The following is a 16,441-nucleotide window of genomic DNA, read 5'->3' on the forward strand; positions in this document are numbered from 1 at the left end:
TCTTTCTGGACAATATATACAAAATGTTATATTCAGGCAATTACAATCAAGGAAAAGAAGGAGTAGCCATAGTGTTTTGTACTAAATATGAGCCTAAACTTCTTGAATGGCAGGCAGTCCAAAGTAGAGTGATGTGGGCAAATATCATAATGGGGAACTGGACAGTGAGACTTATTTATGCCAATAGACCCACAGAAGGCTCTACTAAGATAGAAGTGGGGGAATTTTTTGATGCTCTAGAGAAAGCTACTGACACAATGAAAAAGGAAAAGTTGGTCCTTGTTGGGGATCTAAATAGCAGAGTAGGAAGTGATTGTCAGACATACAAAAATGTTTCGGGAAAATTTGGAGAAAAAGGCAAAGCTAATAATAATGGCAAATACCTGTTGGATTTCTGCTCAGGACATGAACTGGTTATTACTAACACCATGTTCCAACATAAAAATGTGCACAAATTCAGATAGAGAGAAGAGGCAAGGAATAAGAAAAGTCTCATTGACTATGTTATTGTTGATAGTGATGTTTTCACCCTGGTGCAGGACACCAGAGTGTACAGAATATTTGAAACTGGAAGTGATCACTATTTAGTCTTGAGAAGGATAAAATTGAATTCCATACTGAAAAGAATAACATGTAAGAAAGTTTTAAAGCAAATAAAGGCTGAGCAGCTCTCAGATGTGAGCTGTAGATTAAAATACACAAAGATTATTGAAGAAAAAATGAAAGAGTTTGAGAACAAGAACCAAACCTTGAAGATTCAACAGCAAACCTTAAAGAAAACCCCGATCGATTCAGCCAGAGAGGCATTTGGTGAGGTTCTCTGCAAGGATAGAAAAATCAGAACTCCATGGTGGACACAGAAAGTTAAAGAGGCAGTGAAGGAAAAGAAGAAAGAATATCAAAAGTTCCTGGTAAATAAGTCAGCTGGTGCTCTTAGAGAATACAGAGACAAATGTAAGAAAGCTAAACACTGTGTAAAACTAGCTAAAAAAATCATGGGAAGACTTTGGTAAGAACACAGAAAATACATATCAAGAAGGTGGTAAGATATTCTGGTGGTTGTTGAAGAAGCTTAGAAAGAGTGCTGTAAAAGGAGTTAGAGATGATAAAGGCGACATGAAAACGGGAGAAAAAGATATCCTTGAAGTATGGAGTAATTACTTCAAAAAATTACAAAATGAAACAAGCAGTAAATGAAACAACAACACTCAACAGGCATACAGCCATACTTGTATAATATCCATACATATCCATACTTGAATTAGAAAAAGCCATCAAAGGCTTGAAATTTGGAAAGGCAGCAGGAGTAGATGATATTCGACCAGTAATGCTGAAGTATGGTGGTATAAAAGTCTTACAGTGGCTGCACAGCATAGTTCAGAAGGCCTGGACAAAGGGACGAATTCCTGATGATTGGAGTAGAGCTCTAATAGTATTCGTATATAAGAAGTGAAATAAAACTGAATGTGAGAATTACAGAGGTATATCCCTACTGAGTGTTCCTGGCAAGATCTATGCAAGTATACTTGAGAAATTGTTGAGAAGAATTGTGGAAGAAAAGCTTGGTAAAGAACAAGCTGGATTCAGGCAAAATAAGACAAGGTGCCAAGAGAGAAGCTATTCAATACGCTACAGTTATATGGTGTCAATGGGGTATTATATTAAGCAATACGTAATCTTTATTTGAGTTGCAAGTCGGCAGTTAGAATTCAAGGAAGTACAAGAAGATGGTTTAATGTTAAATCTGGTGTGAGACAAGGATGTACATTATCTTCTCTGTTATCCATTATCTATATGGATCACATCATGAAGGAAAGTGGTATTAAACATGATATCAGAATTGGAGATGTTAATGTCAGCTCTTTGCTTTATGTGGAAGATGTTATACTTCTAAATAAATCCGTTACAAGTTTGCAAGATTCCCTGACTAAGTTGAATAACTGTTGTAATAGATATGGGATGAAGGTCAGCAATAAAAAGACAATGAAAATAGGTAGAATCATTGAAAATGTCAACTGTGTTTTGAACGGAGAACTTGTGAAACAAGTAAAACGTTTCAGCTACTTAGGCACGATTTTTAGTGAAGATGGTGAATTAGATATGGAAATAGACAACAGAATAAAACAAAGCTGGTATGGTAGGAAGTAAATTGAATAAATTCATATGGAATAAAAGAGAAATTAGTCAGAACACTAAATTAGCTGTATTCCTAACGCATTCCTGGATGCATTAGCAGAGCTAATCTCAGGTGGTATGGTCAACAGAATGGGCGAGGAAATATTAGCAAAACAAGTGTTCCCTGCAAACTTGGCAGGAAAATGACCCAGAGGAAGACCAAGATATAGGTGGATTGATATGGTACAAAGAACCTTAGACGATAGAAATATAAGATCTGATAATGTTGGAGTCTCGACAAGTAACAGACTGATTTGGAGGAAAATTGTAAATAGGAAGTTAGTAATGATGTAAATTTTTCATGTAGTACTATCATATCCTGTACACCCCTTGAGGGTACATGTCAGGAATTTGATGATGAATTCAGTATTCCAAGAACTACCTGAGTAATGAAAATGCTTGCACAGGGGTACTAAAATTTGTATTGTATATCCGTGTAGTATGTTCATTACAAAAGTGAGCAAATATATGGGAATATGCATAAATTAATATCATTGTGACATTTGCTCACTACGGCCATGATCTCGTTATTTCTGTGCTCGTTATAAGAAATTTCAGCTGCATGATAAAATAAGATAAATAAAATCTAATTAAATAAATAACAGAAATACAGAAAGAAATATTTTCTAAAATATTTCTTGTTTTTTCATACATACGTATCATTACAATATGATTTCAATTTTCATATCAGGGAAAATTTACACTTTCCCAATATGGACTGTTGGCAAAGATGTTTCTGTGAACCAACATAGAACTAGAGAAAGGAGAAAGCATGAAAAATGAGAAGGGAAAGTTAGTTTACAGAATTACTTGGCGATAGCTACCTTAAACAGCACATGATAGAAGGCGTTTGTAGTACAACAACTGGATTGAATAACAACATCTGATAATGTGTCTATAAATGAGTTGACCATTACTACCAACTGGTGAGAGAGTTTGTGGAATTCTGAGTTGGGAATTGATAATGGATGTAAGAACTTTGCCTATGAAAGGGCATATATATGAAACTAAACTCCATCTCAGAGTTAGAGAATTAATCAAATCAGATTTAAACAGATGAATAACACTTCAGAGTAAGGAGCAATGCTTAAATATAGCTTAACATCTTTGTAAACTTGCTAAACCCCAAATTTCAACAACAGAATATAGTGTAATTTCTGTTCGTTTAGAATTACTGAAATGGTAATGATGCAGGTCAGCTGACTATAACTGAACCAGTGCCTATTTCATGCTCAGCGAGTAGGAATGGAAGCTCAATTACAAAAACTCATACAGCATAGTAATCACACTGTTGAATTAGCAATTAGACAAGTATTTTTGTAATGTATGGGTTAAAAAAAACAACTATTAATTAGAAACTGAACAAGAAACTAGTTGTGGGATATGTGTGTGTGTACATTTACAAAATTCATGTAAATTGACCATATGAATGCATTTTTATCAATGTATAAAAGTTTTAAGAGTGCACAGCACAAAAGCACTCGTCTTAATTGTTCCAATGCAGTTAATTGTAGGATAACTTTGAATACTTTAATTTATCAATTACATGTAACCAAATCTGGATCGAGTGGGAGAGGCAATGTGTTTGTTTTAAGATATATGAAGGAGAATGATATATTTGATTAGTATATTTGAATTACTCAAAGGTGTAAATATAATAGTAAATTTGGAAGAGGAGGACAAAGATTACCTTGACTAACTATCATACAATCTGCAAAAGCTCTAGCAGAAAATGGAACATTCAGTAGAATCGTCAACACTGTTTCCCATTGTAAATATGGGCAAAAAAGTTATCAATTATTTATAGAAAATTTTATATTAAAACTTGTCGATATCGGTGATCTAAATACATCTGTTCACACTTCACACATGAAAAACAGATGAAACTCAAAAAAGCTCATGCCAAATTGCAACGTTCAATTGCACTGGTTGATACAATAACTAATCACAGTCACTGTTTTCTGGATGCTATTGTCTCAGTGTACACTGTGCTCACCTTTTGGGTGATTTCAATCCACTGGAACACAACAAATTTGACCTGCTGCACCATCTGTATGTCTATTCAAAGGTGTTCATATTTGTGATCTCACACCAAAGCTATTAACACAAATGAAATGCACTGCTTACATGCTGAAAACTATATTTCATTACTATATTGTAATGAAATATATTGTATTTAATATAACACACATTTAGAATCATACAAAGCCAGGAAATGATTAGAGGAGACTTTAACAGGAATAAATACAAAAATATAATATCAGTCATATTGCTACTCCATGGGTGTGCACTGCACATGTGTCTAGAACACTGAATATATGTTCTTGATATAACACCAACTGTAAATGATGCATTCCTATCTGTAATAAGTGTCAGCTAATTAATAAGGATAAGTCAGGCTGATAAAATAATGTTTTCACTCTCCAACCAACAAGGATTGTGATTATTAAATGGATAAGAATCCTATTTTGTTATATAGCCAGTAAGTGAAACTCAAGATCGAGAACTACGATCTAAGAGTTTCAATGCCGAAAAACTATCGGCGAAGGCAATTCGAAGCAAAGGTGGAGCAAGCTCCCTCACTATTCTTGATATTCTCTCATAATGTAAAACACAGCTCCTAGGAGATGTATTATTGTTTTACATTATGAGGAGAGGTCACTACCCAGACCGGTTTCAACCTTTTTTGAGGTCTCATCAGTGAGTAGGTAGACCTAGGAAAATATCAATGCTTAGTGAAAAGAACTTACATACTTTCACTATATGAATGCCATAAAGGTGTACTTGTATTTTGTAATTAAAATTAAAAGCCAAAAGGCTTTTAATTTTAATGCTCCACCTTTGCTTCGAATTGCCTTCGCCGATAGTTTTTCGGCATTGAAACTCTTAGATCGTAGTTCTCGATCTTGAGTTTCACTTACTGGCTATATAACAAAATAGGATTCTTATCCATTTAATAACTATTAAATTGCCAGAAAACTAGCCTTTTGGCTTTTAATTTTAATTACAAGGATTGTGATTGTTTTAGATGATAAATCAATTTCATCAGCTAGTGTGAGACTACTTACAAGTGCAGTGTAGGGATTCATTACATAATCTAGATGATTTGATCACATGATCAACTCCCAGATGACTGAAGCAAGGCCTTATTAGACCAAATTATAACAAATGGAATTATTCTAAAACTCATAGGAGAATTGTAAGGAATTTCCTTACTCAATGTTTCAGAAGAGATTTACATAAGAAAATAATAAAAAATATTGTTTAATGGAACAATGGTGAAGAATAAACTGCATTGGGCCAAATAGGCCTTGCCACAACCAGATATTTATCTTATGAAAATTAGCAGTAGAATCATGGGAATTCAATAAGGATTAATATTTAAGTTCTGCTGATCTTGACAAAGCATACAAGTTACTGTTGGTAACTTATATGCTTTGTCCCAAAGAAGGAAAAAGATTCAAAACACTAAACCTGACTAACATAAACATAACCTTATACAGAATAATACATGTGGCTATCCCTATGGCAAACACTGTTGTAACAAACTTCTTCACTATGACAAACTACTAACAAGTTCTCACCAAAACTCTACATGCATAACTGTACTAAAGAAAATTCATTATAGCAACCTATCCGCCATAAACTGTTCCAGGTCATTATGAGTTTCCTATAGTAAGTGATGGCACAGGAGTTGCAGTTTGTAAGGCATTCAGAAAACAGACCAGGGCTTCTAAACTAATGTTCAATCCTCACCTTCTTCCCCATACCCCCCCCCCCCCCCACAAGCCAAGTTGGTAAATATCTACTGGCATCTGGATATTGAATGAATGAATTAGGAATTAGCTAACCAAATTGCATTCTATATTAGCTTAAACTAAAACAAAATGATGATACAATGTGATGGACTGTCACGTCAATTTGATGGAGTAGTATTGTCTGATTGAACAAGGACCTTTCTGTTACATTTGGGAATCTGAGAGAAGAATGAAAAGTCACCTACAGAAACAAACTCGAGTCCAACATCAGCTGAATTGAAGATTGGCACCAGCAATATAAGAGGTAGCAAGAGAAAAGAAATGGAACTGGCAAAGGACTTACTGATGTACCAATAAACACTAATAATAACCATAACATGTCATATTTAAACAAAGTGACCAGAGGAAGGAAGAGTAGCTAGTATACTCAAAACTAAACATGAAGATAAAGTGGATAAACTTTTTGAATGGCAGGCATCTCAAAAGAGTGATGTAATCAATTTCCAAAATCTGAAAATGGACAATGTGATCATCCGGGCTCCATAGAAGATTCTTTAAGGAAGAAATGTAATAGGTTTTTTATTTTTTTATTTTTTAATATCCGAAAGCAGGTGTAATAAAGAAAGGGGAAATTGGGGGTTCTTGTTAGACATTTCACTAGCAAAATGATAAGTTAATACCAGACATACAGAAATGTTTTGGGAAAATTTGCAGAAAGCAAAGCTAATAATAATTCACATCGAGAAGAAAGACAAGAAATAAGAGTTCTCGTTAAGTATGTTATTATTGATATCTTTACTCTAATTCAGAATAAAAAAAGAAGTCAAGGGATGAGAAATAGGAAATCATCACCATTTAGTGTTAAGCAGGCTAAAAATGAAAAGAAAAATATGTAAGAAAGAGAAAAGAAGTGGAACTGGCAAAGAATCAAATTCAAATATTTTTCAGGTGAATTATAGGCTAAAATATACGAACATTATTAGAATAAAAATGAAAGAGTTTGAAAACAAATTCTTTATAACAGATGACTTCTCAGTGTTGAACTATAAAGAAAGATGAATGATTTAAAAGAGGTACATAAGGTGAAGTTGTTTGCAAGTACAGAAAAAAACAACAAATCATCACATGGATTCAAGTTAAAGAAGTATTTTGGAACCAGAATAAAACATATTAAAAGTATCTAACATGACAATCGGGGTGCTTAAGGGTCAAAGCAACATAACTGAGAGGAAATATCCACATAGCCTTTAAAAAAACAAATGCGGAGAACCAATCAGGGCTTCTGACCTGATGTCCAATTCTCACCTTCTCGTGGTGCACCCTGTTAGGTATCTACCTGGATCCTGAATGAACGAGGATGGGCTGGCAATTTGGCTGACCAAATTGTATTCTTATAGGCTTAAAAATGATGGTAAAACATGACAGAATTTCATGCTGGTTGGGGCTTAAAACGGGTTAAACAAGGTCCCATTGCTTCCGCCAGGGAACCAGGGCAAAGAACGAAAAGTCAGTTACTGAAACAAACACTAAAATCCAACCCAATTCAACATCGCCAGAGTTTAAGATCGGTATTATCAACATAAGAAGCCTGAATGGCAAATAAATGGAGCTAGCTGAGGAATTGGATAAGTACCAGATCAACATAATAGGGGTGACTGAAACAAAAAAAGGCAAAAACTGGAGAGATCTCTCTGAGCAATAATTACAAAATACAAAATTCAGGCAATGATAATCAAGGAAAAGAAGGAGTAGCCATAGTATTTAACACTAAATACGAGGCTAATCTTCGTGAATGGCAGGCAGGCTCAAGTAGAGTGATGTGGGCAAATATCTGAATGGGGAAATGAACAATGAGACTTATTTGTGCTTATGGTCCCACAGAAGGTTCTACTAAGGTAGAAGTGGAGGAATTTTTTGAGGCTTTAGAGAAAGCAACTGACACAATGAAAAAGGAAAAGTTGGTCCGTGTTGAGGATCTAAATAACAGAGTAGGAAATGATTGTCAGACATACAAAAATATTTTGGAAAAATTTGGAGAAAAGAGCAAAGCTAATAATAATGGCATTCCAACATAAAAATGTGTACAAATTCAGATGGAGAGAAGAGGCAAGGAATAAGAAAAGTCTCATTGACTATATTATTGTCGATAGTGATGTTTTCTCCCTAGCACAGGACACCAGATTGTACAGAGGATTTGAAATTGGAAGTGATCACCATTTAGTCTTGAGCAGGATAAAATTGAATTTCATATTGAAAAGAAGAACCATGTAAGAAAGTTTTAAATAAAATAAAAGTTGAGCAGCTCTCAGATGTGAACTGTAGACTAAAATACACAAGCATTATTCAAGAAAAAATGAAAGAGTTTGAGAACAGGAAATAAACCTTGGAAATTCAGTGGCAAGCCCTGAAGAAAACACTGATTGATTCACCCAGAGAGGCATGTGGTGAGGTTATCTGCAAGGATAGAAAAATCAGAACTTCATGATGGACACAGAAAGTTAAAGAGGATGTGAAAGAAAAGAAGAAAGCATATCAAAAGTTCCTGGCAAATAAGTCAGTTTGTGCTCTTAGAGAATACAGAGACAAATGCAAGAATGCTAAACACTGTGTAAAACTAGCTAAACAAAAGTCATGGTAGGACATTGGTAAGAACAAAGAAAATAAATATCAAGAAAGTAGCAAGATATTCTGGAGGTTGTTGAAAAAAGCTCAGAAATGGAGGAAGTAGTGCAGTAAAAGGAATTAGAGATAATAAATGTGACATGAAAACAGGAGAAAAAGATATCCTTGAAGTATGGAGTAATTACTTCGAAAACTGCTATATGAAACAAGCAATGATGACATCACAGTGGTAAAAAACACTGACCAGGCATGCAGTCAGGAATACATATCCATACTTGAAGTAGAAAAAGCAAACAAAAGTTTGAAATGTGGAAAGGCAGCAGGAGTAGATGATATTCGACCAGAAATGCTCAAGTATGGAGGTATAAAAGTCTTACAGTGGCTGCCATAGTTCAGAAGGCCTGGACAGAGGGATGAATTCCAGATGATTGGAGTAGAGCTCTCACAGTACCCATATACAAAAACGGAAATAAAGCTGGATGTGAGAATTACAGAGATATTTCTCTTCTGAGTGTTCCTGGTAAGATATATGCAAGTATAGTTGAAAAGGATTGTAGAAGACAAGAAGGTTGAAGAACAAGCAGGATTCAGGTGATATAGAGGCTGTCAGGATCAGATTTTCATTTTACAACAGATAGTTGAGAAATCATGGGAATATAACAAAGAACTTATTTAAGTTTTGTAGATCTGGAAAAGGCATATGACAAAGTGCCGAGAGAAGCTATTCGAAACGCTACAGTTGTGCAGTGTCAATGGGGCATTATATTGAGCAATAATTAGTCTTTGTTTGAGTTGTAAGTCAGCATTTAGAATTGAAGGAAGTACAGGAAGGTGGTTTAATGTTAAATCTGGTGTCAGACAAGGATGTACATTATCTCCTGTTATTCATTATCTATATGGATCACATTGAAGGAATGTGATATTAATCCTGACATCAAAATTGAGATGTTAATCTCAGCTCTTTACTTTGCATGCAGTTGATGTTATACTTTTAAATAAATTCAGTAAAAGTCTGCAAGATTCAGTGACTAAATTGAATGAGCAGTATACCAAGACAAAGACAATGAAAATTGGCAGAAGCATTGAAAATATCAACTGCCTTGCGTATGGGGAACTTATAGAACAAGTAAAACATTTCTGCTACTTAGGCATGATTTTTATTGACGATGTTAAATTAAACATGGAAATAGCCAACAGAATCAACAAAGCTGGTATGGTAGGAAGTCAATTAAATAAATTCATATGGAATAAGAGAGAAATTGTTCGGAACACTAAATTAGCTGTATACAAGACTGTGTTCAAACCAGTTTTAACTTATGTATCTGAGAGCTGGGTCAGAAGTAAAACACTTGATCAAAGACTAAAGACTGCAGATATGAGAGTCCTGAGAAAGATTAGAGGCGTGAACAGATGGCATCAATGGCAATATCATATTAAAAACGAGGACATTAGGGGCGTGAACAGATGGCATCAATGGCAATATCATATTAAAAATGAGGACATTATGAAAGAACTTGACATTGTCAGCATCCAGGAATGCATTAGCAGAGCTAATTTCCGATAGTATGGTCACTTAAACAGAATGGGAGAGGAAAGATTAGCAAAACAAGTGTTCTCTGTTAGTTTGGTGGGAAAAAGTCCCAAAGGAAGACCAAGATATAGGTGAATTGATACAGTAAAAAGTGCCTTATAAGATAGAAATATAATATCTGATAATGTTGGAGTCTTGACAGGTAACAGACTGATTTGGAGGGAAATTGTAGACAGGAAGTTAGTAAGAGTAACAATGTAATTTTTCATGTAATCATATCCTGTACACCCCTTGAGGGTATATATATAAGGAATTTGATAATGAGGATGTTGATGAACATGAAAATCACTAGATGCTCTCTCTATAAAAGAAGCCACGCTAAGTAAAAAGAAGAATTCAGTAAAAACAGCTGGAAGATAAATATCACAATGCCACAAAGGTTACAAAGACATACTTTAAGCTATATGAATAAGCTGTGAAAAATGTAAAAATATCAAAGATAATAAAGGTTGGAAAAAAAAAAAATATATATATATATATTCAGATGTTTGGAGTAATTACCTTGAAAGACCATTATATGAAAATGACAGTGAAAGAAGTGGTACAAAATCATCAAGAGGAATGAAATCCAAACCTGAAATGAGGAAACTGCAAAAATATATGAAAATAAACATTTCTAGAAAGAATTTCTAAGCAGATTTAATTTCTTACAGTTACTACAAAGAATGGGAGAAGAAAAGTTAGCAAAATACATTTGATGAGGATGTCAAATGAAAAAAATCCATCAAAAGACCAAGATCTACGTGTAATGATGCAGTTAGAAGTATATTAGAAGACTAAAACATAATGTGCAACCATACTGGAGTTATCACAGGCTTAATCTGTAGGAAAATGATTATCAGAATTTAGTAATCGTAAATTTAATCAACTAGAACTGTCATAGTATCACGTATACCCATTGAGGGAACATATGAGGAATTTGATGATGATGATTATATGTAGTCAACAACAGTTGGCTACATGTAACAAATAGGTAGTTAAATCTGAAAATGTACAAGAAGATCATCTCATGTTAAATCAAAAACAAGGCTGGACTGTATGCTATTTCCATTATTATTTAAAATCAATATAAACCACATCACTACAAATGTATTATTAAATCTGATAACCAAATAGGAAATATGAAGCTTAGTACTTTATTCTCTGCAGGTGACTTGTTAAATAAATCTGTTATAAATGCTGATGAATTTTGCAAGAAAAATTAAAGTTTTCATACCAAATTCTCATATAGAATAGAACAAGTTAAATGTTCTATTCTCATATAGAATAGAACATTTTTGCTGTTTAGGTCCAAATTTTAGTGATAATAGCAAATTAAATATGAAAACAGATAATAGTAGAACAAATAAGAATGAAATAATGGAAATCCAGTTGAAAAAATATAGATGGAACATGACAAATGTAATCAGAAACAGGTAACAGTGAAAAAGATGTCTTCCATCCAATTTTTGAAAATAGTGATTGATGAAAAGACAACACATTTGAGAGTCTTGAGAAAAAAATTTATCAAAGTGAACAGATGTAATCAATTCCAAAACCATATTAAAAACAAAGATATTAAACAGAAAAGATATTATTAATATCCAAAAATGTTCAAAGCAGAGCTAAAATGTTTTTTAATATCAACCCTCATATATGGGAGGGTGCAAATCATGTAGCCAATGACAAAAGTGAGATGTGAAAAATTGACAAAACGAGTAGTTCAATGTAATTCTTCAACTGCCAAGTTGGTAAAAGTCGCTGTTAATTTACTGTAGAGATCATCTAAGACAGGTGTTTTTTATAAAGACAAGCTTGTATAGTTTGTGTTTATAAAAACAAAGGAAGATCAAAGATGAAGTCTTTTTTTTTGTAAATCCCTCCCCCCAAGGCCTTTGACACCTAGAGTACATTAGCATTAGTAATGCAGGTAGTCTGGAATATTTTCATGGTACCAAAAATCATCAATGAAAAACCTGACATAAAGATACCAGATATGGAAGAAAGTTTATTATCACAAACCAGTAATGTAATCTTAATTGTATCAAACTATCATAACATTCCAGAAAAATGATAATAACGATCTCATAATAGTACACCCTTTATTGCTCTCTCTCTCTGTGTGTGAGTGCACGCGCGGGTGCGTGTGTGTGTGTGTGTGTGTGCGCGTGTGCGCTTATATTAAATGCAGATACCATTCTAGGAAATAAGATTCTCAAAATCAAAACTAAAAACTTGAAACAAAAAAAAAAAAAAAAAAAAAAAAAAAAATTAACAAATCTCTAAATATTTTCTGGTACAAGCTAGGCCTTTGTTTGTAATACAGCATCTTGTCTGAATGGTCTATAAGTCACATAAACATTTAATAAACAAATTGTATTAAACTAACCTTGCCACAACCTGATACCGTGCATCGATGTGGTCTATGAGATGCCATATGAGCTGCAAGCCTCTCTGTAACAGTTCCCGACATTAGATCCACTGTTTCTGTGTTCAAATAATAATAAATTAATTAAAAGAAATCCTAAAAAATGAAACAAACTATAATAAAAGATGAATATATATATATACAGGGTGTTCGGGATAAATTTGACAGTTTCGTAAGGAAAAAGAAAATCTTCTTTGTATCTATTAAATTTAATGAATTGACAAAAAAACATTACAGGCAGAGTTAATTACAATACTATCAACAAGATTTACTCAAAATAACCACCATTAGCATCGATCACAGCTTCAATTCTGCTTCGGAACCTCGAACAAGCTGATGCTACAGTCTCCCTGGGAAGGGCCGCAAAAACTGTTTTAATTTTATCCATTAACTGGGCTTTTGTATTACTGGAAGTGCGATTGGTGTCTTTTTCAACTGCGCCCCATACAAAATAATCCATGGGGTTAAGGTCTGGGGAGTTTGGAGGCCAAACATTTGGACTGGTGAAGTCGTAGAAATTTTCAGACAACCATTTTTGACTTTTCCCAGAGGTGTGGCAAGGGGCCGAATCCTGCTGCCATACGTACGGCCTACCATTGGCTACCCTTGTTATCCAGGGCTTGACTACAGTTAGCAACTCCACGAACAAAGCCCGAATTCCAATGCCAGGGTTCTTCAACACCTGTTCCTGCAGATTTGCGAGGAATTCTGCTGTACGAACGCAATCAGATCGTCTGCTAGGGATCTTTCTTCTTGCTACATCCTCGTAGTCACCATTGCAAGTCTCTAGTTCATGCCTGATTGTTTTTACTGTATTCAGGGAGCATTGGGCAGCAGTCGTAATATCCTTATTTTGATGGCGGGCACGAATCATCATGATACAAGTTATTCTCTTCCATGATTCAGGTGGGTTCCAGCTATCCATCCTTTCTGACATCTTGTATATGAATGAAGAAGGGTCCAAACTTTTAAATGAAGAGAAGTGTGTGTTAATACATGTAACTTACGAAAAAATATAATTAATTATAAATATGTCAAATTTATCCCGAACACCCTGTATATATATATATATATATTCATTTATTTTCGGTGTTAACCAACTCTAGCATCAGAGACAATTTAGAGAACCACAAAACTTACACTGATAATTAGTCATATGCAAAATAAAAATATTAATATACGTTATGTTTGGCCACAGTCAAAAATTAGACAGACAATCCTTATATATTATTACTACAGTGATGGATCACTGTAGTAATAATTATGTACATTTATAATATCTTCAGCCATTTTCCTTACCAATTGTCAACATTAAACGTTGGGTAGTAAATACAATGCAGCAACTTTTTTCAGTTAATTCTATGACTAAACTATGGAATGTCTGTTATACCAATTCTTTTTTTTTTTTTTTTTTGCAAAAATTTCTATGGATACTACATATTATGTATGCTAAAGTAGTACAAACCCTAATGAACTGGAAATAATATGACATTGATAGTTTGGGTACAAACAATCTTAGGCCTTACCACATATGGCAAAATTCCTTCAAAAATAAGGCTGCTGTACAGCATATTCATTAAGGTAAGATTTCAAAATTACTAGTAAATATATATATATATATATATATATTTTTTTTTTTTAAATAGATATTTAATGACTTTAAATCGAGATAAAATATTAAGTTTTAATGAAAATGATACAACTAGTTTCAGCCTTTTACAGCCCTCATCAGATATCCACTAAAGGTAGAACACAATAATAAAAATTGAAGTTACAAAAAACTGAGAATTACAGGTAATTGACACAAAAACGTTTTTTTTTTCAAGTTGTTCTATCCAACGCGCATTGTTTGTTGCGTGCATGCTTGCAAGTTCTCGTGAACGCCAGTATTGAACAACTGCAGCATGGCCATCAGGGATGTTGTAACTCAAATTGCTGTTCAAATGCTCAGGATTAAAATGATTAAAAAGCGAAAAATGTTTTCGGATTTATCCCAGCAAACTGAGTGCCTCTGTAGATCAATATGAGGATTGTTTGAGAAAAGAACATGACTGGATAGCGCAGATGCATGTGATCTTCTATAGGAGATATCGCTCTTATGCTCCTCTATACGTAGTTCAATAGATTTGTTAGTCTGTCCAAAATAAGGAATATGGCAATAGCACCATAACTTGTATACACCTGGATATTTCAGGTTGTGATGAATAGGCTTCAAATGGCTTATAAGAGAAAGGACTTTAGGAAGTGTAGTGAAAAACGTCCTGATGTTGTATTTTTTAAGGACTTTAGCCAATTTATTGGAGACTGAACTAATGTAAGGGTTTGAGATGCTACCATTAAAATCAGTAATTTCCGTAGTACACTGCCTAGGAGGATCCAGAAGAAATTTCTTAATTGTTTTTTCAGAATATCCATTTTGTTTAAAGATAAGAGAAAGGTGATTAATTTCTTTTTTAGAGCTCACCTGGTTCATTTAAAAGAGAGTGTGCTCTGTGTCCTAAGGTAGAAATAGTTCCGAGCTTTTGTGGTGTAAAGAGATCAGATTGACAGTGCAGATATCTGTTAGTATGAGTGGGTTTTCTGTATATAGAGATTTTAAATCTATCAGAGCATCGTGTAAGAATTGCATCCAGGAATGGAAGGCAATGATGATTTCTTCATCATCTTAACAACCAGCATTAGAATGCTGGTTGTTAAGATGATGAAGAAAATCCATGAGAGATGTGTGCCCGTGACTCCATATGATAAAAATGTCGTCAACATAACGTCTCCAAAGTTTCGGCTTAAGTGAGAAGGACAATATGGCTTTCGTTTCAAACTAGGAAAATGTTTGCTAGAACCGGGGATAAAGGGTTACACAATGCTAGGCCTTGGTTCTGTTTGTAAATGGGGTCCCTATATCTGAAGTAGCCAGATTGAATACAATGCTTTAATAAAGCAAATATCTTTTTAGACAATTTGTCCTTTAGTAATGTTAACACCTCCTCAGTAGGGACGTTAGTAAATAATGAGATAATGTCAAAACTTGCTATGATATATATATATATATATATATATATATATATATATATATATATATGGAAATGAAAAATTCTGAGTAAAGGCCAAAAATACTCACCTAATCGTGTGGGATATTTTAGTCCCCCATATTTTTTCCAGTAGTTCCAACAAGAATGACATAAGCGGCACTGCATATGTGCTGGACCCCAAGCATACCATTGGCTTGACGTTGGTGCTATTCAAAGAACAAATAAATAATCATTCAAGTTGACTTTCTGATATATCAAATTCAAATTGTGACAAAAACACTTAATTCTATAAATTATTTCAGAATCTTAAATATTTCTTTCTTAAATAGTTTATTTGATCTCTTTAAAGTAAATTACCTCCATCGTGCATCTATTTTAAATAAAGTTGGAAATATGGATTCATCTTATCTTTCCAATCTCAAAAATACCTAATAATTTATAAAATTTTAATGGAAATTATACACAAGGGATTAGTCAACCAACACTATAGAAAAAATCTGAGGAGGAGAAGTCACTTGTTAACACTGGATTGAAAGACTTAGACTTTGGGATAATACATAAGAAGCAAGACTGTTCTAAAGGAAGACAGTATAAGGAACGAACAAAGAGAAAGTAAAGCTTGTTCTATAGTTTAGAGTCAAAACTGGAAAGAGGTGGTGAGCAACTGTGCAATTATACTGATAGATTTGCAGAAGAGTAAGAGTGGAATTACTGCTAATTCCAACTATGATTAGAAAGAACCAAAAAAATATCTACAAGAAATGCAAACTGCAGAAAATGAATTACTTGAAAAGACAGCAGAACAAACTAGTGACAGATTGATCATTAGTTATGTGCATTTTTAGGCAATCCAAAAGAA

The 16,441-nt window shown here is 33.9% G+C and overlaps 1 protein-coding gene across 4 annotated transcripts in view; it reads right to left on the reverse strand.

Moving 5' to 3' along the window:
* The window catches only part of LOC150097621 (metastasis-associated protein MTA3-like), a 474,620-nt gene that overhangs the window by 169,275 nt on the left and 288,904 nt on the right, over positions 1–16,441 (reverse strand). For all 4 annotated transcript variants that reach the window (XM_090407419.1, XM_090407418.1, XM_090407421.1 and 1 more), the window contains 2 exons: positions 15,672–15,788; positions 12,515–12,612 (listed from right to left, as the gene is read on the reverse strand). In XM_090407419.1, coding sequence (XP_090263545.1) covers positions 12,515–12,612; positions 15,672–15,788 — 215 coding nt within the window. The remainder of the gene's footprint in view (positions 1–12,514; positions 12,613–15,671; positions 15,789–16,441) is intronic.

Source organism: Typopeltis vanoorti, chromosome 17 (assembly GCF_054136105.1).
Source record: "Typopeltis vanoorti isolate ZY-2024b chromosome 17, IOZ_Tvanoo_1.0, whole genome shotgun sequence".
NCBI lineage: Eukaryota > Metazoa > Arthropoda > Arachnida > Uropygi > Thelyphonidae > Typopeltis > Typopeltis vanoorti.